Source organism: Dermacentor albipictus, unplaced genomic scaffold (assembly GCF_038994185.2).
Source record: "Dermacentor albipictus isolate Rhodes 1998 colony unplaced genomic scaffold, USDA_Dalb.pri_finalv2 scaffold_44, whole genome shotgun sequence".
Lineage (NCBI taxonomy): Eukaryota > Metazoa > Arthropoda > Arachnida > Ixodida > Ixodidae > Dermacentor > Dermacentor albipictus.
In genome coordinates, this window is record NW_027225598.1 from 953,729 (window position 1) to 978,137 (window position 24,409).

The 24,409-nt window shown below is 41.0% G+C and overlaps 2 protein-coding genes across 2 annotated transcripts; both read right to left on the bottom strand.

Moving 5' to 3' along the window:
• Positions 1-781: 781 nt before the first annotated feature.
• Positions 782-5,047, bottom strand: LOC139052916 (uncharacterized). The gene is made up of 2 exons (XM_070530065.1): positions 4,746-5,047; positions 782-2,057 (listed from the first exon to the last, which is right to left on the bottom strand). The coding sequence occupies exons 1-2, from the start codon at positions 4,795-4,797 to the stop codon at positions 844-846; spliced, it is 1,266 nt and encodes a 421-aa protein (XP_070386166.1). The 5' UTR covers positions 4,798-5,047; the 3' UTR covers positions 782-843.
• A 4,686-nt stretch (positions 5,048-9,733) lies between these two features.
• LOC139052939 (uncharacterized) lies at positions 9,734-22,945 on the bottom strand. The gene is made up of 4 exons (XM_070530084.1): positions 22,749-22,945; positions 19,057-19,148; positions 11,783-11,833; positions 9,734-10,001 (listed from the first exon to the last, which is right to left on the bottom strand). The coding sequence occupies exons 1-4, from the start codon at positions 22,780-22,782 to the stop codon at positions 9,858-9,860; spliced, it is 321 nt and encodes a 106-aa protein (XP_070386185.1). The 5' UTR covers positions 22,783-22,945; the 3' UTR covers positions 9,734-9,857.
• Between the last annotated feature and the right edge of the window lie 1,464 nt (positions 22,946-24,409).

Genomic DNA, 24,409 nt, shown 5'->3' on the forward strand with positions numbered 1-24,409 from the left:
AGGAAAGTTGTTTTTCTCCTGAACGTGAAGCGCTCCTTTGCGAGGTTCGTTCATTGAAACTTTTCCATTCCGAGTGCAAACGTTTACCTTTCCGAAGTAAGTGGTTTCGAAATAAATGAATTTTTTGAAAATTGATAACCATTGTTGTATTTACCGCCATTCAGCGTTATGTCTTTGACCACTCTGTCATTCAAGTCTCTATGGCCTGAACGAGCCAATGCATGCACACGAGAAGACCATTTCCATAGCTTAGCGATACTCTAAAACGTGAACAGCTTGAATGTCCCTCTTACATAGGTAAGCATGTCATGCAAATACACTGAAAAAAAATAAACAAGTATTATCTTTGGCGGGAACATATTATGTTGATTGTAACCGAAAAAAAACAAGCAAACACGTATTTGCGGTTCTAGTAGTTCATTGAGACTCCTCACCTTTGTTACCGTTGACAGTGGAATGTATGTTCCACCTAACCTTGTAACATGTTGTCTTTTGTTCTTGGTAAGATAATGATATATAGAAACCATTCATATTGCTTTGGAGAGTGCTAAAAAGATTATTTCTCATTCGCGTGTTTGCGACACACACAAATGTAGTAAGCTGGCCGTTGGCTATTACAAAACTAAATAGGAAACACCCAGGCCTATTTTGAAAAATTCAAACAAACATTAGTAACCCTGGCCACTGTGATAAACTGACGGGTTTTTTTAAGGTACAACGTCCACCATAAACTCCAATGCGGCATTCGGAAGATTCAGAAAAACTGAATAAAATGAAGCAGTTTGAAAAATTTCAAGTTGTTTTATTCAAGATGGAAATCTGACAACTTCTGCCCATTGCAATTCAAGAAGGCTTCAAGCCCGTCTTTCGGCACTCATCGTAGCACACGCTCCAACAGTACTTGCTACACTGGGTCTGATCCCCTTCCTGAATAGAAGAACATTTGCTTCGAGTGCAAAAGGTTCTTTCGCAGGCGCAGATGCATGGCTGGTCGCACACCAGAAATCGGATCATTTTTGGCGGTGGGCTACTGCCAGTGGTACTTGAGCTAACGGCGGCCGGATAAGGTCTATTGGTTGACCTGGTTGTCATAGGAGCAGCTGGGCGCGTCGTAGACTCAGTGTCATTTTTGCCAGCGGTTGCCAGCACAGGTGCACTGGGCTTCTTCCCTTGAGTGTTTGCAGCCACTGCTTTCGTTGCCTTTGTGTTATTCGTCCTCGAAGAGTCATTAATTTCGAGCAGTCTTCGAAGTATTGGGCCATGAGGCTGAACTGCTTCGGAAGGGTGCTCTATGTGGCGTGTCCTGACGCTGTCGTGTACGTGCCTGCTCCTTTTCGAGCGCGTCCTTCGATTCTCGCCATTACCTTTGTTCGCGTTCGGTTTTAGGCTGGCTTCCGAGCACTCGTGTGCACACACACTGCGGCAGTAGGCTGTGCAGGTACTCGAGTCCGTCATCGGGAACGGTGAGCACGCCCTTCGCTTGCAGAAAGTCCTCTCGCACCCACAGATGCAGGGATTATTGCAGACGGATTGCGTAATCATTCCATTGTGGAGAATGAGATGAGGAAGCTGCACCACGGTGGCAGGCATGTACGTTCGTTCTGGTTGTGCTCGCGTATGGTTTGAAGGATGATAGACGGCGTTGCTCGGCGTGAACCGAGTGCTGATCAAATGTGTGGTGCTGGATGACGCCGGTTGACTGGTTTGTTGGCGAGCGGTTGACAGGGTGGATGCGACTTTGTTTTCAAGCGGTTGAGAACGCGGGGTGCTGCTTTTTGCCTCCGGTGCAGATGGGGAGTTGGCTTGTGGTGAAAGTTTCGCATTGCCCAATCCTTGGTAGTGATGTACCTTCTGAATAGCCATTCCAAATCTTTTACTGCCAGCGTCTTCAACGTTGGCGTATTTGTGTTGGGAAACGGGGTGAACTGCCCATGCTGTCCTAGCTGGATGATCTGCTGCAAGCCTGGGATTAGTGCGTGATTGGACCACCGTGGAGCCGGTCTCCGAGGCCCTTTTCGTGCTCCCGTGAACGCACCCAAAGCAGATCAGGATGATAACTGGGATACATGTAAAGCAGGAAAGCGGAAATGAGATTGCGGCACTTTGCGTGGCAAGAATTTTGCAGTTACGAGAAAAAAGTAGGATAGTTTTGGCGTTTCCATATTGCTTAGTTTTTTATATATAAGATGGCGAAAACGGATGCGATCATAGCGTATGTTCATAAATAGATTATGCAATTATGCACATATACCACACTATTTTCTACCAATACTTTATCGGTGTCAACTACAATGAATGATAAAGAAATTGCGCTCGATCTGTGTGTCGTAGTAGGCAAATTGTACTAATTAGGAATTGAGTTGAATGTAAAAGGTATGGCTGTTTTAAGCGAACTTATTGTAACTAATTGAAAGACGAGCCCCTCAGATCCAAGTATTTTTGTCCCTCATCTGATCAAAATGCCCCTAATGACCTAAACACAACAAAACACTGTTTTCTAGAACAGTAGAATCCGCAAACATTATAAGAAAATTATGATAAGCATCAACGCGACATTAACCTTATTATTTGCTGCATACATTTGCACATTTCGTTTACCTCATTCTCATGAAGGAAGTGCCCTCAAAATTGATACAAGTACCAAGGACGGAATTAAGTAAATGATAAACCGTTGTCTTCATTAGCGCCACTTCCGCATGGCCACGAGTTGGGGAATACAGGCAATTGGTTTGTGCAATGATTGTTTGAGCACAAAATAAGAAACATTTTTGTCTTCCGGTTAAAATAACGTCCATTGACACAAAGGTAGTTCGTCAGCACGGCGAAAATGGTGCGAGCACACATCTCCATAAAAGTAAGGTGTCGAATTTCGACAGAATATGCCTGCATAGCTGAATGCCGGAGCATAAAAGATTAGTACACGCATTTTCAGGACCACTGGAAGTGGCCAATACAATAGAAATGAGATATTGCAACTCATTTCATTATTCGTTAGTTTAATCGCAACCACAAATTGAAAGTAATTATTTCTTTAAGATTTCCGGCAATTTGATTTTTCAGAACTCATGTAACTCTGTAACGATGTTGCTTTTCATGTAAGCCGTAGCAAGACTAGCGATGTATACCAGTCTAGCGTTGCTATGTACGATAGCCACCGTTCATAAGCCTTATTTCTACGACGTGGATAAACGTGTTCCGTATTTCCCGTTTTCCTTCATTTTTCCTGATGAGTAGCCGTATCTGAATAAGTTCCAGCAGCTGTGTGGCTTGGATAATGATTGTCATAGTGTTATCGAATGTGGTAATGTTACCAAGCAACAAGTGGTCTGCACTAAACGACCTGTTACAGATAACGAGTTGGCTTTCTAAATATTATTCCGGTAAGAAATTCCAAACTAAAGCTATATCAATTTTAAGCATACAATTATGTCTGAAATATATCCAAGGAGATTGCGTGCCTATTTATAACGCCCGTCTAAAGTATATTTGCAAAACAGAACTCGGCTGATACGCCAGTCATGACCCAAAGATTTGGCTAAAAATCTTCATGATTTGACAGAAAAGCCTGTTAGAAAAGAAAATACGAATGAAAGTATTTTTAAAAACCCGACTGCTTGAACCATGCATCCTAAGCAAAATTGCCGCACCAGCTAAAAGTGGCGACTGAAAAACGTTTCGAAATATAAATGCACCGTATATTACTCAGTACGAGCCTGTGCCACGTCACTGTAGTCGTTCGCCGTAGGTAAGTTTAACACGCTATAGCAGCCTGAAAATAGTATTCAATTGCTGTACCCGCTTTGTGCTTGAAATTGAGATCAATGGCACAATATATAGTCAATGTTCTCCTCGCATGCGCAAACATCACATGCAGGACTATCAGCCATTGTCCTCAATTTCAAGCACAAAGACAGTATTTGTCCGACACATTGAGGAAACTAGACGATCGTCCTCTGAGTGAACAGACAATATTAGAGCACCGTCCCGACCGATCATCGGCTCAGAAGGCAGTGAAGGCACTTTTGTGTTTTCTCAGAACTTCTGGTTTGCTCGAGTGACTTTAACTGAAGTGCTGTCCATATACGTACCTACACCTTCTCTCTCCCTTCTTTCTCTTCCCCTTCTCCCTTCCCCCAGTGTAGGGTAGCCAACCAGACTATTGACTGGTTAACATCCCTGCCTTCCTGTATTCTTCTCTCTTTCTCTGTACCCCCAGTCTGTGACTCTGTGACTCAGTCAGTCTGTGACTCTCTCTGTACCCCAGCTATGACTGTGAATTCAAAAGCTGAATGGTCACAGTCTATCTGCAAGACAGTAACTTTGAGAGCTTTTCACGAAATAATCGCACATAACAGTAGATGTAATCAACGCAGATACATTACTGCTCATTTAGCGTTTAGAAGAACAAAATGCTACTTACGGTGATATTCTGGTAAACGGATAGAGCTAAAGCGTCTTTGTTGCATGTTACCTTACGACATCACGAAATGCATTTGCGGTTAGCGTAAAACTATGAGCGAGTAAAGCGTTTCAGACATGCAGGCATACCACAACAAGTGCGTAAAAGTGGGGAAAATAGGTAACTAAAGCTATTCTTAAATGCCTACAAATGAGATATTTGCGTTAGTGAATCGTAAAACAGGTTGGTGCTGTGAAAGTGTGCCTTGGTACCAGAAATCTCACTGAATTGGGGCCCAAGAAGAGACAGAAATGATGGAATCAGTGAAGCTGAAAACTGAACTTACCTGCGATCTGCAGTGAAAGGGCGCTTAGCAGCGTGTAACTCTTTTTATGCATTCTAAAAACGATGTCTGAGAAAGAGCAGCTGCTTCAAGGGACACCAGGTTAAATAAGAGCTTTCCGCTTGCAGAACGGAGCCGTCAGATTGGTAAGGGTGACATGCATGAATACTTCCGCTCCAGCATTAGGGTCAGCAAACTATTCAAGTCCGGGCATCGGATGTTCTTATACGGGCGTTCAGCTCGATAACCTTTGGCCATATGGCGACGAGCTGCACTCTTTCGACCAGTCGCGACAGGTGTAAGCAGCACTAGGTTAGCGTCCAATTTAATTTATTTACGGAGTGCAGCATAAGCAATGAACTGCCGGGGTCGGGCATTGAAGAGAGGGGGAAAATAATTCAAGTGCTTCTATGCGAGTTGAGCCGAGATTGCGTTTTTGTCTACACGGCGTATTTTTATGCCAGGTGTGAGCCAGGCCAAAGTCAGATAACCGGAAACAACGTGGAAGAGATTCTACACTTGTTTGCATTCGTCCGGATCGTTTTTCTTTCGCAAGTAAATCCTTAGGTCGGGGAATCGTTGACAAGGGGCCGCCAACACATTTCAGTCAATGACTCGCTGAGTAAGATCATTGCTTGGGCATGCTTTAGCCATGACAAGTTTGTTTATTGTAACTTCAAGGCTACCAGGTGTTTTCGACGAACTGACAATGCATATTCCATGACATGCGGAGTTGTTGTTGGCTATCAGCATGTTTCTCTTTCATCTTCCATTCCTTCTCAGCGCCGTTTTCTCTTGTTTTTGAATGGACAGCAGAAGGCCAACACGTGGTCATCACTATTTTATACTTGCATAGAATAGATTTGTTAAGTCCAGGGATGAATCTATGCTGCAGCATTTTGTTTGAGGTAGCCTTATGTGTATATATATGTTTAATTACATAGATAGTTATTTAGTTAGTTTCTAGTTAGCCAGTAAGTTACTAAGTCAGTTACTTCCAGAGTCCTCAGTATTTGCAGAAAAAAGTCGGTTAACGCTGTAGCAATAAAAAAAATACAGGTGCATCGATAAATAGAGTGATTAGAAGAGAGAGGTATGGTGAACTTGAATTCTTCTATGTCCGCCATAGAGGTGATGACGGAGGCGATTGGGGTTTCAGACTTGGCTAGCCTTTTAAAGAAATGGCGCCAGTGCTGATTAATCATTTTACTTGTAACGCCAACGTTCGCATGTACTTGGAAACCTTTAGATGAATAAGAACCTAAAAGAACACTTTGCTTATTCGTCACGTTAATCAAATACATCTGGTGGAAAAGGCAAGGACTACTCATAAAACCACATTTGGAGCCATTAAAGAAACTAAATGTTCTGTTCTCGTACTTCCTACATTGCACGAGGGAAAACGGTCAGCAGAAATAAAGCGCAGAGGCTTATTGCGGATTGCTTCGTTACGATTAACAAGTGTTTTAATATCCGCTGTTTACTAAAGTTTTAGGAGGACAAGTCTCTTTTATAAAGGCGAAATGCAGTGACTTAGGGGCAAAAGGAAAGTTGAGACGAGGATATTGTAGTGTATTTGTGGTAAAATTAAACACCGTTCGTCAATTTTTAGATTTAGAATGTTAGATTCTAGAAGGCATGCCAAAATTTCTTGACTACGTTTTACGATTATTGGATAAGAGGGACAGAATGTGACTCAATTCGCGGTTGTATAAATGACAAGTATCAGTGCGTAGTATATACCAAGTGCAAATCCCCGAAATTAAAGATATTACAAGGTGCCCCACAAAGCTCTATACATGGACCTTTGTTATTTAAACTATGCATCAATAATCTTTCTTACATACCATGTTCTCAAAGTTTAATCATGTATGCTGATGGAAAAAAATAGATTTTTTGCACACAAGTCACAAGTCACAAGTCATACTTAAATCTGCTCTTATCCTGGTTACAAAGCAACAATTTGCAACAAAGGGTGAAAAAAACTAAATATGTAATATTTGCACAAATTAACAAATCGATGAATTTCAAGGTAACAATTTGGTGTCGGGACGTGCAAATGGAACGAGTAGAAACTAATAACTTTCTGGTTATCCGGTTCAAAGGTGATATGTCCTGAAAGACACACGTGCGAAACTTGTCTGCCGTACGTAGGAAAATCAGGGGATGTTTTACCAGAATCAGGGGTGTGATTCCACTTTGGCTTAAAAAATGTATTATGTTACTCCATTGATGAAGGGACAATCAGACATCAACCTGTAAATTCGTAGCTATTGCTAGAAAGGAAACACATACGGGCTCCTCGAAAGAAAAGCCTCGAAGTTGAAGAAAAATCCGTCCTGGTCCGGGACTCGAACACGGGACCACCGCCTTTCTGGGGCAGCCGCTAAACCATCTGAGCTAACCAGGCGGCTAGCAGATGGTAGGGCGAAGTCAAATTTGTCAACAACTAGAAGCCAAGGCAAGAGTTTGAAATAATAGTTCTGCGGAAACCCGCAAGGTTTAATCCTACTCTATGTTTCGTTCACAAGTTACACATTATTTGCTTGTATGGCGTACAATTTATCCAAAATTTATCGACAACTGATATTCTTACAAAAAAGGAGCCCTTAGATACTTAGGAAACTAGAGAGGTAGGCTTCAAGATTTTGAGAACGAATACTCTATTTGTTCAACACACTGTGGTCAAAGCCTACCAGATGTACAATTATAGCTTTTTGCAAAATGTAAAAACTAACAAATGGTACGCATCTCAACCATCTGAATCAAAATCTCGCTATTGTGTACGCAAGGAAACTATAGAAATTCTTAAGTCCAGAGTAATTTATGGCTGAGAGTATCTGAATTTCCCGATTCTAAAGTTATCATAACCCCGAAATTTATCTGATTAGAGTAAATTATCTAAGAAATACGTGAAGATGTGCATTATATAACATGAAATGCATTATAAATGATATAAATATTTTATCGTTTTATGTTTTAGCGCAATGTTACGGTTATTTTGGAATCAAATAATCCAATTCATTTTCGTTAGCCGTGTTCTTTATTTCCCACACTTGGGAAATTGTACATACAGATTCGTAGTCAATCGCTATTATTATTGTGTAATGTACATATTTCTTTTCTATATCACGCTGCTCATCTGTTCAATTTGATTTGGATAAAATGTTTACCTCCATAATGCAGAAGCCAGAGCCCAATGTCAAGCCTTTGTAGATGTTTGATCCCGCTCCCGTTTCTATCATAGAAGGAAAAAAGTAAATTGAAAGAGCGTTGGTTAGGGCGTGTTGGTATTCCATAACTGAGGTTTTTAGCGCACGAAAAGGGACGAGAGGCAGAGACATGTGCCCGCGTCTTGCCTCTGTCTCTCGTCCCTTTTGGTGTGCTAAAAACTTCACTTATGAAAAAGCAAACTTTCGTCATCACCATCATCACCATCAAGCAAAGATATGCTCACAAAAGATGTACATATAGTAGCTTCACGAAGGCAAGCCTAGCCCGCAGACTGCATATATTTGCCTCGCATTAGGTGAACACGCTCATACTGGAGGTAGCCTTATATTGAAATTTAATAAATAACTGCCGGACTGGAACTTGATACAACGCATCGCATAAGGCTAATTAGAAATGGAAGCGGATGATGCGGACAGAATAAGTATTTCTCTCAAATTCTTCGAGTAAAGTAGTGGACGTATACAAATTAGTGATGCGTAAGACTGTACACAAGTTTTCATAAATATTGCGGAAAAAGCTATACAAAATTATAATGATAGTCCTAAAGCCTAACACCAGTTTAATTGGCGGAAAAGATACTTCCCAATAAAAAATCACAACTTATGCCTTCTGCAAAGCAAGAAACATTCACGGTGTGATTTTTGCAGCGCGATGCACTGAAATGGGGAAAGAAAAAGAAAACAAGTCGTGTTTCTCCTTTTTGCTAACCCTCCGTTCTTTTTTTTTTCGCACTGCAGTTCTCAGCGCTGCAAAAGCCACGTCGTGTTTTCGTGGGATTTTCCTGAAACAAGAAAAGTCGCTGCTTTCTTGTGACAAACAGCAATCTTTTCTCTGTATATTGAAAAGAATGCCACAGACATGCCCGGAACAATATGAAACGCCTTCTCCGCTGCTGTTGTACAAAACATATATGAGATATGTTCATTGAATTAGATTAAAACACTTAAAATGAAAGGTTACGACGCTAAGTCGATGAGGACGAAGTGAGACACAAACGACATATACGGGCCCTTATATTTCGTTTGTGTCTCACTTTTTCTTCATCTTCTTAGCGCGCTAACCTTTGCTTTTAAGTCATGAATAAACTAACTCGGCAACTAGTTTTGTTGATAACACCTGTACGTCCATCGATTCTGAAGAACAGTCTTGTAGAAATATAGGCATAAAAGTCTGCATGTTTTTGTTTCTTCAGGCACGAGCAAATTGTAATAACCATGGCGTGCGAAAGATGAGTTTTTTCGATGCCCACCTCTATATACTGAAATTTTGACGACGTAAGCAATATTCTTTAAAACTTCAATATTACATTTCAGAAAGAGCGCAACATCAGAGCCTGTGGGAAATTCTAGGGCTCAGTGACCTGAATGCCTTTTTTAACGATGTAGGTAGATGTATTAGTTGTTACCGATGTGCGTATCCTTTACAACACGCTGAACATTATAATATCAAAACTTTGAGAAACCCATGAGGGAACTAGGGAGGTTTGTTGTGGCTTAGAGGCGTTTAGCAGACTAACCCCGTGCAGTATGTGAGGGAACTTACAGTTTTATTGTATTGCAGTTCTCTTAACCCCAAGTGCTCTATTTTCGGCAGCATTGATCAAAACGTATTACGAAAATCATAATTTTTCCCAATGCCGGTCCCAGCACTAACCAACAACATCTTTCGCACCAAGTAGAGGTTGTCCACTTGAGGGCCTCACAATCACCCGAGGTCTATGGCTCGGCCCGTGATTTCCAGTCACTATAGACTTGGCGTAGAACAGGACAGAGTTTATTACAGACATAGATCGGTAACAATACTCTGCAGTAATATAAAATAAGGAACAATTTGAGAAATTGTTTTTTAAGGCCGGCCATCCGCTTATCCTTTCGGCACCACCTATTCCGGTAATGCATTCTTCCATGCACGTTTCGGCATTTTCTTGGTTGTTGTAGCTGCAGTCGTCTTGGTTGTAACCGCGTGGAGGCACACGCATTCTCCTTTTACGCATTTTCCGAGGTGCTTGTTTGGGCAGGTGTCCTTCTGCGAAGAAAATGAAGCACGCAACTAACGTTACCTCATACAGCACGGATGTGCAGTTTCACCAATAGGACAAGTATATATTGGTCTGAGCATATTTCAGACATTTGTTCCTCATCATTTTCCAAGCTGTGCTTTCTGAGGCGGAAGCTTAGAGGCGCTCCAAGTAAGCTTAAACGTCTTGCATACATAACATTCATCAGATCAAAATTAGAGTACGCGTCGGTCTTATGGGACCCGTTCATAAAGAAGGACATTTACCAGCTTGAGATGGTGCAAAGGAAAGCGATTAGGTTTATTTATAACAAATACAGAAGGCTTGATTCACCTACGACACTAATGAAAACAAATAACATCCAACTACTTCAAGTACGTAGGAAAATGTCCCGTTTGTTGTTTTTGCATAACCTTTTAGCACATAAACTAAACATTTCGCATCCCACAGAACTTAAACAGTTATCGTCTAGACGAACACACCACACAGGAAGTCATTTACTGGAACCAATTTTTGCAAGAACTGAAACATTCAAACACAGTTTTTTTCCGAGGACCGTTTCCGACTGGAACTGTCTTCCAGGGGCCATCTTCCAGTCCGCTAATTTTGTTAAAGCTCTAGAAGAGCATTTGTTTGAGTGAATGAGAGCTGCATATGTGCGAAAGCATATATATATATGAATATGTACATGTGTATACATATTTTTCTGCTTGTCTGTTAGCGGCAATCTGTTAAACTGCCGTTCTTTCTTTTTATTTTTTGATGTTCCAGTGTATTTACATGCCTTGTATAGCCCCTCCTGCATGGGCCATAACTGTTGGCCTGCAGTATTCTGAAATAAATAAATAAATAAATATCCATTGTAGCCTTTGAGGTATTTCCTTCCGCATAGGCACTACTCTAGTGTAAGCGAGAAACGCTGCTGTTAATTGAGTATTTAACTTTAATGGTGTAAACAACCAACTATTTATTTGGAAATATTGCGATAACGTAACGTACGCTCACGAACATTTATTAGAATTCACACTTTGTTCGAGTTGATCCCAAATAAACTCATGAAATAAATTCGTTAATTTATATCACTTATATCCAAGTCACAGAAGTCCGAAAACATATGAACCTTTTAATTAAGCGAGGTACACCTACACACACCGGATTATAGTGCACTGTTTGTAATTCTACTTTGCGTGTTCGTTACACTTGTAGCACGCAAGTACGAAAAAAACAGTATGGAGTTGAAGAAGAATTCGGCAACTATGTCCTAGCTATTGCCGGGTGGGCGTGACTTTTCTCTCATGAAACTTTGCCTACCTTGGTGATTCCCCCAGGTGTACATTGGCTTTGAAGAAAAGCTTTATAACTTTAGTTTTGCCACGGTAACCAATAACGATAATGGCACCGTGTGTGTGCCCAAAATATGGGTAAGGGCTCAGTGGACGTTTGTTTGCACGCTTAAAAAATTGCTTCCACTTTATTGACCAATAGTCACAGATGTTATAGAAATGAGCGGCGGGGGCCGCTGTTCTGTGTTTACTGCCACCCACCAGCTCTGGCGAGCTCAAGGTTGCTGCTGCGTAATGTATTTTATTATCCAAGCTTGCCTGTCTTAAAAGCAAATCTCATAAAACGCATCCTTTGGCAATGTGATCAATTATACATTTTTTCCTATACGCGTAGCCTGAGAAGCAACACTCCCTGTGCACATTATTTTGACTATCATGCGTGAGTGTTATCGCTGTTGCCTATTAATTTAGATTACGATCACGTTCCCTTCACTTTTGGTTCTCACCTTGCAGAAGTGACCATGGTGGTAGTGCATGTGCCCACATCCAAGAATTCGCTGTAAGAGGAGCACAAAAACGCAGTTTTAAGAACGCACAATGTATTGTACGAAATTCTAAGATAAACTACCGTATTATCATGTCTGCATGTGTCACAAAGTATGCTCGTTGAAGTTGCCAGCTTTAATACAGCGACACTAGGTTTCTTCGTCATCATATTGTGGCAAAAATTACACAAGTGAAGCCTTTCTACTCTATGATCATTTAGCACCGTTTACTGTGATGCGCATTTTATTTTTCTCATAAACATGTATGCTTACTGCACATGGTGGTATTTAAAAATCTGGCAGTTGTCTAATTGTCTTGCGGAGATTTTCCGGAGGAGCTCACTAAAGGTAGACAAAACTGAGTGTGGTGTGATTAGTAGGTCATATACAGCCATCCTTGTTTCGCCGTCACTATTCGCGTTATAGCAGCGAACTATGGCATGTTCAGCAACTGCGCTACTACTTACATTTGTTTCGTTTCTTGAATAGCTGCACAACCACTAGGCTCATCGCAAACGCAGCTCTTAAGCGTACGTGCATTCAAACATTCCGATTTCTAATGAGATCAAGAAATTGCTTCTTCTGATTATACCACCATTGAAAAACCACTTAATATTTTTTTATGAATGCTTAATTTCAAATGAGCGTCTACAGGCAGGTTATTCTTCCATTACTAGGGTTAAAGAACTTAAAATAGATATAAAGGTTCTGTTGTGCAGCACTATAATTGGCGTTTAATTGCCGACACTATAGTCGGTGCTTTTAGGAAACTTGTTATTAAACGTGTCAAAGACAGGCGCTCAGGAACTATCGAGCCATATCGGCTTGGTGCATAGTATTCGGGTTGAACGAGAAAAGACAGGTCAGTTAATCTGATTTGGAACTGCTATATTACCGATGCCCCAGCTCTTAGCAGTATGTTTTACTGATAATGACATAAATCCGAATGAGGTTGTGTGACTTTACAGCAAAAAAAGACAGACAAAAAAATGAAGAGGGGCAAAAAATACCGTATTTTTGTTGTTTTTCTCTCCATGTCTCTTACACCTAACATTTCTTACCACGCTTCAATCGCAATCCTGTGTTAAACTGACTATGAGGTATGATTACTTTGTCATGTGATAAACTTACAGCCTGAGTGTTAAAGGGATAAAGGTTTGGCGCATGCAGCAAATGGAATTTGTTCTACACTAACCCAATAATGTGCTGAGTACTGCGAAGAAATTGGTCCAGAACAAACCAAAGTGCGCAAGACGGAGAAACGGTGAGTAGAAGCCAGAGCTAAATATTCATGATTCTAGACACATTCAGAAAAATAGCATGAAAAACGCCGTAATTTGCACCGGTTAAATTCTTCTTTAACTTGCAAGATGCGTAAGATATTATCCAGAGTGTTTATTGGGCGTTTTTTTTCTCCACATCGCACAAATAAATACCAAATAAATTATAAAAATTTCCAAGAATCTAAAAGAGATGCAATAGGTCGGCAATTATATTGAGCTGCTATTTAAAGGTAAAAGTATTTTCCAGACTAATGTTTAGGGGGGGGGGTGGTACTCGCTTATAAAAGGAAGGAGTGCACCGTTTTGAGAGTTTATTTATTTATTTATTTATTTATTTATTTATTTATTTATTTATTTACAATACTGCCAGTCTCATATCGAGACCATAGTAGGTGGGCATATGATCATACATACATCTCATGGTTTATATACCTAATGGTAAGAACATGAAAACATGTAAATGGAAATACATAAAACAGGTTCAATGCACAATTTTACAACACTAATAATATGAATAACAAGAGAAACTCACAGAAATAGTACACTTCAGGTTACATGTACGTAAGGATCATTATAGTGTTATAAAAACAAAGAAAGAAACAAAGGGGGTAAATGTTTAGCTACAGTTAAAAAAAATGGGGGTTCTGACAATTAAATGTGCATAAGATCTATTCTTTTCTAATTAATTATTTCGTTTTCTAATATGTTAACAAAATCAGACTGCGATACTGGGTTAGTTACAGATGCATCTAGGTTATTCCACTCGCGAACAACACGGGGGAAAAAGGAAGACTGAAAAGTATCGTTAGTACGAAGGAACTCGTTTAGTGTTTATGCATGATTATAACGAAGTACGCGGGATTTAGAAAAGGTAACTTATGCAGAGGCATTTATTTTTAGTCGGCTGTGTAATATTTGATGCAGAAACTTGAGACGAGCGCGTTTTGCTCGTACAGCCAAAGTTGCAAGCCCTGACTGTGTTAGAAGAAGAGTAGGGGAATCACTGCGCCGGTATTTTCGGTGGATAAACCTAATTGCCTTTCTCTGGATCCTTTCCAGTTTAGATATGTTTGTCTTAGGGTGCGGGAACCATACGACATTAGTATACTCAAGGACAGGTCTCACAAATGTAATGCAAGTTAAAAGTTTGACGTTAGTTGGTGCCAACCGCAGGCACCTTTTGAAAAAGAAGAGTTTCCGTATTGCACAAGAAGTAATGTTGTTAATATGTGCTGTCCAGTTAAGGTCGGACGTTATTGTTAAACCAAGATACTTATGCTGTTGAACTCTAGTTACGAGGCTGCCGTTAAGTGTGTAGTGAAAAAACGATGGGTGCTTTTTTCTCGTTACTGTCATGCAAACCGCTTTGTTTGTATTAATGGTCATTTGCCAGTTATCACACCATTCCGTTATTTTTGCTAGTGCGTTATTGAGCTGAACTCGATCTTGGTGTTTGCGTATTTCTTTGTATATTATGCAGTCGTCTGCAAACAGTTTATTTTACAATCAATGGTATTTGTAATGTCATTGATAAAAAGTAAAAATAACAGCGGACCTATTACTGAGCCTTGTGGGACCCCTGATGTGACAGGCACCGGAGCAGATGGGGTGTTCTCGATGACGACAAATTGGGATCGGCAAGATAAAAAGTTCTTTATCCATGCAGTAATAGGTACATTGCCAATCGCAGCTGTAATTTTGGCAGTTAGTTTAGTATGGCACACACAATCAAACGCTTTACTGAAATCTAGTAAAAGTAGGTGAGTTTGATTATGATTATTAATACTTAAAGCAAGATCGTGTACGGCCTCTGTTAGCTGAGTGACTGTCGATAAGCCTCTTCCAAAACCGTGTTGAACATCTACTAGAATATGTTCTTCGAAATATGCGGTTAAGTGTTTGAGAATAATGTGTTCCAAAATTTTACATGATGTGCTGGTAAGCGAAATTGGCCTGTAGTTAGATGGCAGGTTACTATCGCCTGACTTATGAATCGGTACAATTTTGGCAATTTTCCAGTCTTCAGGTAGCTCTGACGTCAAAAGTGACTTGCGGTAAATAAGGCCAAGATATTTACTATTATATTCAGCATATCTTTTCAAGAACTCGTTGGGGATGTTATCTGGACCGTTTGATTTCTTCACGTCTAACTCAAGTAACTGCTTAAATATTCCGGAGTCATTTATTGTTAACGTGTCAATAGTGCGAAATGATATCGGTGGCAAATATGGAATTGTGTCGTTATCTTTAGTAAAGACTGATTGAAAGTGTTGGTTAAATTTATCAGCGAGTGCCAGTTTTTCCTCGCGTGGACGATCTGGTGTCGTTGCGGGGCGGGCGCGAAAGAAGTTCCAGAAGCGATTAGGGTTGTGATTGATAAGGTTAGGCAATGTTTCATTGAAATATATATGCTTCGCAAGCTTCGTCTTTAACTTGAGCTCGACGGCAGCGCGGGAGAGTTGCGATTTTGTTTGTGTACTTGCGCCGGTCTCTTTCATCTGACGCCGCAAGCGTTTTATTCTGCGCTTGACATGAATTATATCGCGTGTTATTCAAGGATTGTTTTGTTCGATTTTTTACTTTTTTGCGGGATGTAATGACGCATGCAGTGCGATACTATACGCTTGAAATGAAGCCAGAGATCATTAACGTGGACAGAACTTTCGTTGGCAGTTTCGTAAAATTCTTGGTATTCATGCGCTAAATAGGTTAGTATAGCGGAATCATCTGCTTTTTTCAAAATTAGGGACAATAATTTCGAAAGTTTTGGCTGTGGCAGTGCATCCGAGGGGAAGCTGGCATTTTGGTATGTTGTGGTCTGAGATACCATTTATGATCTCCGAGTTCAGTAGATCAAGGGGGAAGTTGTCACTAATCAGTATTAAGTCTAGGATGTTAGCGCTTGTTCCTTGTGTTCGCGTAGGAGAGGTTACTACTTGATGAAGCCCGAAATTTAGCATCAAATCAATGAGCGAATTTGATGAGAGTGAAGTGTGGTGCATGGTATTCCAGTCAATATCAGGTAAGTTGAGGTCTCCCATATGAATAACTCGGTTGCTAGCATGCTTCTGCATAAACTCCTGTACAGCAATAACACTTTCGTGACCAGAAAGAGGACTTCTGTAGAAGCAACCAGTAAGTATAGCAAAATCATCGCACATAATCCTGCAGAACACAGCCTCTACATCTGGAACGTCGGGCATCAATACAAAGCGTAAGTGCTTCTTAATAAGCAGAGCTACGCCACCGCCTCTAGTTGGTCGATCTTTACGGATAACTGAGTAATTTGGGGGTGCTATTTCGCGGCTGTATATTTCTGGTGAAAGCCATGTTTCAGTAATAGCAACAATGTCAGGGCTGTACTCGAGCAACAGGTTTTCTAATGCTTCAGTTTTATTTACAATACTTCTCGCGTTGACATTTAGCAGTGTTATTTCTGTGAATGTTTGTGGCTTGGAGTTACTGGTCGACTTCTTTCGGTGTTTTTTTGAACTGCGACTCTCACATTTCTTTCATCATCCCAGACAAACAGGCTATCGTTTATGTACAGCTTATCAAAGAATAAGGATACCTTTTCACCTTTCTCACGGTTTGATTTAGCGCTTTCCCAGAGGTTTCTTCTCTTTTCTCGCACTCTACGACTGAAGTCTTCACCTTTAGAGTAGTTAGTATTCTTGAATTTATAGCCTTTCTTCAGTATCGCTGGTTTGTTACTTGAGTCAAGTAGCTTTAAGATTACTGGTCTGTTTTTCTCTTTATTCGGCCTGCCTAAGCGATGTATTCGTTCGATGGCAACTGGCCAGTTGTTCTAATGATAAAATGCAGCGAAAAGTTTTGCTTGCACTGTTACAACAGCTGAACACATCGCAGTGGTAAAACTTGAAACCAGACATACCTCTGCGTCAAACACAACAGTAGCCTTTCTGGTAAATGCCGGCATGACTAGAAGGGACTTGACGGATGACATTCTCGTCACAGGCATCGTTCCAGAACATTTTCAAGTTTGTGTTAGGGCATTTTGAAGCATCTTCGTATAGACGCTATTGTGCAATTTAGAATTTTCTTTGTAGCGCTTCTTGGCTTATCCCCAGTAAAGGGAATTATTACGTAATTTTAGTTCTTCGGCATTGTTAAAAAAGTACCCTACAGAACTGATTTTTGCACGATGGAGTAGATCCGCCTGAAATGTCAGCGAAGAGACATTTTGGCTGCCAGCTTATTGCTTTGACGTTTAGGGATCTACATTTGCATTAGTTTATTATCGGCCCTTGAATGAGCCTGTAAGCGGCTCAGAAAAAGTTTAGTTTTTGCACTATCTCGCTGCTCTCTTGAGACGCTGCAGCATAGCATTTCGTCCCACCTAGATCGACGCTACCTTATTGGAGTTACTAGAAGATCGGAAACGATATTTTTTGGGGAAACGTATGTGTCCGCTGCGCAAGAGATTTATTTTATTTCCCACAATACGACACTTCAATTGTGCGAGTGACATTTCCTATTTCGCGTAAGGAGAATATTTGCTACATAATATTTGCCCCGAATTCATACTGGCCACGGAAGACGATACGTCTGGTGCACCACACGAAAAGCATGCCTTAAAAACATTAACTGGCAGCATAACTGTGTCGTGATCTGGTAGTACGCTTACCAGCGCAACCAACGTAATTACTTCTACTCGGCACGAGCCGTGCCCTTTCTCTTTACTTTTTCCTCGTTGCGCTTGGCGTGTCTTTATAAGCAAGCGCAATAAAGGACGCAAGCAGTTTTTTGCCCTTCACCATGCCGGCCTGGTCAATGCTTCGCGCACGTCCATAATGCACGGAACATTATAACAAGAATTTTGTTGAGCGTTATCATGGACCATCCACATGATATCTAATTCCAAAACAACTTTGCAAAGGAGATTGCGTGTTTCTGAGAGGCCGCGGAATGCGAATAAAAATAACAGCCTGCCTAAACAAAGTGAACCATTCTTGTTCACCGGCGAGAATATCACCAACACATGCACCAAAAGAAAACTACAGGGTGGACAGGTTTAGGCACCATAATGCTTTTGGGGATCACGCTTTAAAATTTTATGAATGCCACTTGTTAGCAGATAACTAGTTAAAGGTAAAGTTAAAGGCACGGGCTTAACGTTTTATTTGCCTTGTTTTTGCAGTTACTTTTTTATGTCAGCAATATTGTCCAGCTTCCAGTTAAAGGGCTGGTATTAGCGGGAACATGGAATAAGAAAACATAATGACGCTCTCCTTTGTGATGCACAGAAAAAGCATTTGATCACAACCTCTTTTGCACTGCTCTTAACTAGTTTTTCATAAAACCTAATGATTTTCTGCAATTATTTGCGCCGGGTTGACACAGCACTTTCTTCAAAATTGTCCTCCGCTAAAGGCTGTCTAGTAGCAGCTGGGTACCATAACTTTTACCAACTGCGGTCGAACTTGCTTTGTGAGAAGTAATTACTTCAAATGATAGTACACTTTGATAACCTTATGTTTCTCCATAGAAGCGCTATAAATAAGTTCAGCTATTTTCTTACATTATCATATTTGCTATTTGCTTATAAGTGCAATTGTTTTGTATTTACATGCTTATGAATGAGAAGTAGGCATTCAGGTTTCTTAATTTATAAAAGAACTTATTAGCTTGTGTTTGAGGAAAGAAAAAAAATTGAGAATACCATCACAGCGGGCAGATATATGAGAGCCTCAGTATAATGAGATGTATTGCTGCAAATTTTAACAGATTTTTCCTAAACTCAAGAAGCTTGTATCGTCACACTGAAACCTGCGAAGCACATGCAAATTACACGGTGTACCTATACTCCATGCATTGAATCGCTTGAGCAATCCACCGGCCTAATCCAAGCATCGTTTCTATACCGAAGGCTAGGCTCGCATAAGTTTTGTCAGAAAAATAATAAATGGCACGGCAAACTTTAGTATTCACCTGGTATCTTTGAGTAGCTTTGGGGCGGAGGGCTATATCCGAAGCCATTCCTCCTTGTGCTTCGTCAGATTGGACGATAAGTACCATGAGAACTGACAAAACAGAAAAAAATACATGTGATGTTTTTAAGCAACTTTTACTAAACGTTGATCAGTTAATACTTGTGCAAGCCTAATATCAGGAGCTTGTTTTTCAGCTAGCGATGCGACGAGGGAATATTACAAATGCAAAGAGACATTTTCAAGAGATGACAGAATGAGGTGTTTTAGTTAATTACAGTACAACGTTTTTATTACTGGCCAGTCGCAGGAGCATTCGACTGCAATCGACATTTTAGTAAACCTAATAAACTGTGACCCTACACAACATTACACGTTTATATTATATGCGGATTCACTCTTATTCTCATCATTCTTCATTACGTCTTTTGCCTCATTTGCTTCTTGGAGTCTTCGGAGTGGATGGCTGAAGCACAAGAGGTCAGTTTAACGCTTTGTTTAAAAGAATTTTTTTACACTGCTTACGTTTCTGAATATGGCAGTACGGTTATTAACATATTTGCTCAATGGAAGGCACTCACTAAGTACGAAATTTTGTCTACTTATTTTTTCTGATTCAACTGCATGTGTTCATCACAGCGTGCTTAACATCTGCTCCTACTATGAAACAATATGTTTCTGTCAGGGTTTTGTTTGAACAGCATCCAATAACATGGAAATTTAATCAAACCAGACAAGTTAACACACAGACCAAATGGAATCAAAATGCGAAAAAAACACACGAAATCACGCGTCTCTGTCATTGCCCTTCCTACTGTGAGCTATGAAGGTCCGTCATTTCTATTTGTGGCAGTGTAGTCAAAGAATGGCCAACACAGTCTGCACCTTTGCGTTTGTGGTGCGCAGTTCCAAGTACTAGCCTTGTGTACGGAAACATATGATTAAACAAAACACAACTTTTGGCGAACAAAGGCGAGCACTTGCAAGCCACGTGTTGCTTGAACACATGCAGATAATTTTTGTTAAGCACATGCTCCGATGACCAGACTATACATATATATATATATATATATATATATATATATATATATATATATATATATATATATAAATATATATATATATACCATTCACTTTCCTTTTAGTGGCATAACAAATTGCACTTAATTTGCCAGTGAAAGGAAAAAAAAAATTGCATGCACCCGAATGTAGGCCGAAGCTACAAAGGAAAATTGCACCAGTTTCTCAGAAAGAACGCTTCGCAGCTGAGGAAACATTCTTACTGGCCCGGGATTGGTCAGTAGTCCGGAAACTACATATATCTACGGCATACAAACCAGCGTCATTATTATGACCACGTGACAATTTATGCGTGTAAAGCATGTCCACCTATGTGTCTATTCTCACAATTTTTGAATGCCTCATTTATTTCTCCAATTTGCCGCAATCTTACCACGCCTAATATGTCCTCGTAACACCCATTCTGGACACTCTTCGTCAGGAAATCTATTCACCTGCCGCATGATGACGTCATCAGTGCCATGTGGACATGACTTCGACAGAGGCGACCGCAAACTGAACGAGGAGGGGGCATTTGTAACCACTTTCGAATAAACTGAGCTGCAGTTCAGAAGAATCACAGCTTAAAGAGAGAAGTAGTGTAAGAATACGTGACCTTCTAAAGAACAGTGGCCTTAAGTAAACGTACAAGTCATCATAATTTCTTAACTAGAAAACTGAATGTAGCAAAGTGCAGGGATCAAAAAGATTGGATTGGCCAAGTCTATTTTCACACCCCTGTTTTTCCTGCGAATGTCAAACGATGTGTGGGAAGGCACATACGGCTTATTTCGCAAAGCTTACAACATGTGGCGCCTGTTTGTTTTCTTCTAAAATTCTTGACACCCATGAACTGGTGTAACTAACAGTCTCTACATGGGTACGTTTTATGTTTGTTATTGTGCAAGTTCATTTTATAATATATCCATGTGTTTATACGCATTTTATCGTTTTAGAAGGAGTGTTCTGTATCGCTGCTAGGCGTAGCTATGCGATTATCATCTCCAGAGCCAGCGAAGAAGAAAACGGCTCACGAGCATGTGGCCTGAGAATAAAACAATAAAAAACGCTTGCGCGGTCGACCTGAGCGCCTGCGGTATCGGCCGCTCCTGGTATCCCCCGGTAACATGAATAAACTGTGGCTACTACGGATACCTGTTCGCATAGCTACAACAAGTTCGCGACACCGGACTACAGAGCCCAGCCATGCTAGCGTCAGCGTACCGACTGCGCAAAGGCGAGTGCCCTGACCTGACGCCCTCAAGCCGAGGGGTCCAGGTATTCTACATCGACATGCCGGACATCTCGTTCATGCAGTTGGACAACCACCTCCTTCTCAACAAGGTTCCAGGCTGGGACTGTCGGTCCTAGGCCCCGACTCTACGCGGATTTGCGGGCAACCATCCTTGCTCCCTGCGTCACCTCGAGCGCACACTGACAACAGCTCGCGCCATTTGACGGCCTTCCGACTTCCACGAGCTGATATTTAATGGCTCAAGATATCTCACAACTAGTGCCACTTGGTCAGTGCAGTAGGCGCGAGGCCGACGGCATGGCGCGAGTAAGATCGACAAGTTGCGATGACGACAATGGAGAGGGATAGAGAAACAAGGGAAGGAAAGGCAGGGAGGTTAACCCCAGACTCAGTCCAGTTTGCTACCCTACACGTGGGGAGGGGCGTGGGGAGTGAAATCGAGAAAGACAAAACATGAGTCTATACCGCACTTTCACGTGCACTAAGGTAGGTGTAGGATGTCTATAGTCTGGCACACAAGTCTGTTGCCTTCAAGTAGTGAAGATGCACTGGAACTGCTTTCTGGGCTAATGAACTGTGAGGCCAGGCTTCCAAGATCTTTGCTTCTGTAAATGACCAGTCATATAGTCTATTCGTCGTAAACCTCGCCGCCCTCCAGAGCTTGCGAGGTTTACGACAACAATGGAGTCACCACGATGGCATCATGACTAGGAATACGCACTTAGTGACCCAAATAGTTGAATAACTTGGGACAATGGATCGGCGGAAGAGGATAGATAGATAGATAGATAGATAGATAGATAGATCGATAGATAGATAGATAGATAGATAGATAGATAGATAGATAGATAGATAGATAGATATATAGATAGATAGATAGATAGATAGATAGATAGATAGATAGATAGATAGATAGATAGATAGATAGATAGATAGATAGATAGATAGATAGATAGATAGATAGATAGATAGATAGATAGATAGATAGATAGATAGATAGATAGATAGATAGATAGATAACGGCTGCGGTAGGCAAAAATGCTATTCGAATTAAAACATGGAATAATGAGTTGCACTTATGCGCGCCAAGAGACCTTGTCTGACTCTGATATCGACCGCTGTTGAGTCGCCTTTTTTGTTTATCCGTGCTTCACAATCGGCATAAAAGGTTGAATTTTCATGCCAGTTGTAATGCTCCATAGATTGCCTTTATGATGGAATATCTGATACAACGCTGTCAAAGTAGGAAACCAGAAGTGCTTTAATGTTTTCGGTTGCTTATATATTTAAGTACAGGTGCAGAGAGAATAAAAGGCTGAGCGAACTTGACCTATAGGGCCGTCTCCTGCCAGATGTTATGAATAACAAGGTTTACTCACTCATGGCCGAAGAAAAACACAAAAGTTGCCCCATGCGCCCGGACGGTGTTTACCACTGTATCACGAGCAGCCGTACGGTGAGAGTCGGTATAGAGACAGTTCCTGGATTTACTTTCGCCTATGACTGAACGCTCATAGCGACTACCTGCTCATGGGCATGGAGCTGGAAGCGACTTCGGTAGTATTAAAACTGCGCCCGAAAAGGTAAAACGCAGAAACTCCCTGGAAAGTGGGCAAGGAGGCTTGCAATCTGATCCACTATAACCTAAGCCCCATTCGCTCAACCAGCACTTTGTGCACGGCTTTTTATACCGCAAGTATTTCTGGTTCAGCAGAGCGGAATATACACTTGTGATCCTTGTGTACATGAGCGACTCCCACAGCGCCGCGTTCAGTGATGCCGCGAGAAACAACAACTAACTCTTAAGTCACGAAACAGGGTCGCATTGGATGTGGCTGATGTAAATGCGCTGCGCTCTACTTCAAATGTAGGGCACATCACAGCAACATCGGAGCTGTCTCTTAGACAGACGTCTTTATTTTTTGATAAACATGTGCTTATTCTAGGTCGACGTGACACCACGCTCCGTTATTTATGTTGAAAGTGAGATGAAGTTCTAAAGCCTCACGCATAACGAATAGGCTGCGGTGCTTGCGAAAAGTGTGTGGTTGAGTTCCAGAGTGTAGTTGCCCCTTTACGCTCCCTTAAAAAATGTGCCATCGATTACTGCAGGATGCCACTTTTTCAACCTGTTTTCAGGTGCCGCGTGCTGCACCTACGACTGATGTGAAAATGAAAATAATAATTCTTATCAAATAATAAGTCTAGAGGCGCGTACGATGCTACTGCCAAACCCTCTGAGGAAAATTGAGCGAATCCTAAAATAGAAGGAACATTACTGTGCCCTCTTTAACCTCGCAATCAAGATGTCCGAGAGCAACTGTAGTAAATATTGGTAAATAGCCAGCAGCTAAAGCATTTGCTCTTATGAAGCTTCAACTTACCCGCCTGTTGAATGAATGCATTTCAAGTGAGGCCACGCGAAATGTTCCTTCTGCTACAAATATACAGATGATACTAAAGGATATGAAGAGTCGTCTTTTTCCGGGCATTCCCATTTACGACAAGCTTGTCAGGAGCTCGCGCACAATATGTCACATAAAACAAAACGAAAGAACAAACAGGAGGGTGTCGTCAAAAAAGCATGGAAGGGGGCAAGGTGTACATTGGAACAGGGCTCGAATGGTTGACATACGAGTTAAAGCGTGTTTGACAATAATAAATTGAATCGTATGGGAGAGGCAGGGAAGAGCTGGAAACGGAGGAATAGGTGAACATAAAAGTAGACATTGTTTGGTGGTATAACGATTTCTGTACCTTTCTGAATGACACACGATTTACAGCTTTAATTTGCAGCTTTTAGTGTCTCTAAGCTGCCACGTGCGAAATTGATTCCTGTGTGGTATAGGCAATCGAACTCGTGTTTGAGTTATGATTGCGCATATTTCTTCTCTTCGGTATGGTTATTGCCATGGGTATTCTCTTTTATACTTTTCTGTGCTTTAAATTGTTTCTTATCATTTAAAGGCCAGCAAAAATTTTCATTTATACTATCATGAAAACTCTGTCTTAACTTTGCAACTTACACTTTCTTTTGCAG

What these genes read in the sequence shown, in the direction of transcription:
- LOC139052916 (XM_070530065.1), bottom strand. Translation starts at nt 4,797, where the DNA reads ATGCATAAAAAGAGTTACACGCTGCTAAGCGCCCTTTCACTGCAGATC. An exon ending in CCTTTCACTGCAGATCGCAG is followed by an intron (nt 2,058 to 4,745) that starts GTAAGTTCAGTT and finishes CATGTATCCCAG; the next exon opens with TTATCATCCTGATCTGCTTT.
- LOC139052939 (XM_070530084.1), bottom strand. Translation starts at nt 22,782, where the DNA reads ATGGGGCAACTTTTGTGTTTTTCTTCGGCCATGA. An exon ending in GTGTTTTTCTTCGGCCATGA is followed by an intron (nt 19,149 to 22,748) that starts GTGAGTAAACCT and finishes CTGTTTTGTCAG; the next exon opens with TTCTCATGGTACTTATCGTC. An exon ending in AAGCTACTCAAAGATACCAG is followed by an intron (nt 11,834 to 19,056) that starts GTGAATACTAAA and finishes CTCCTCTTACAG; the next exon opens with CGAATTCTTGGATGTGGGCA.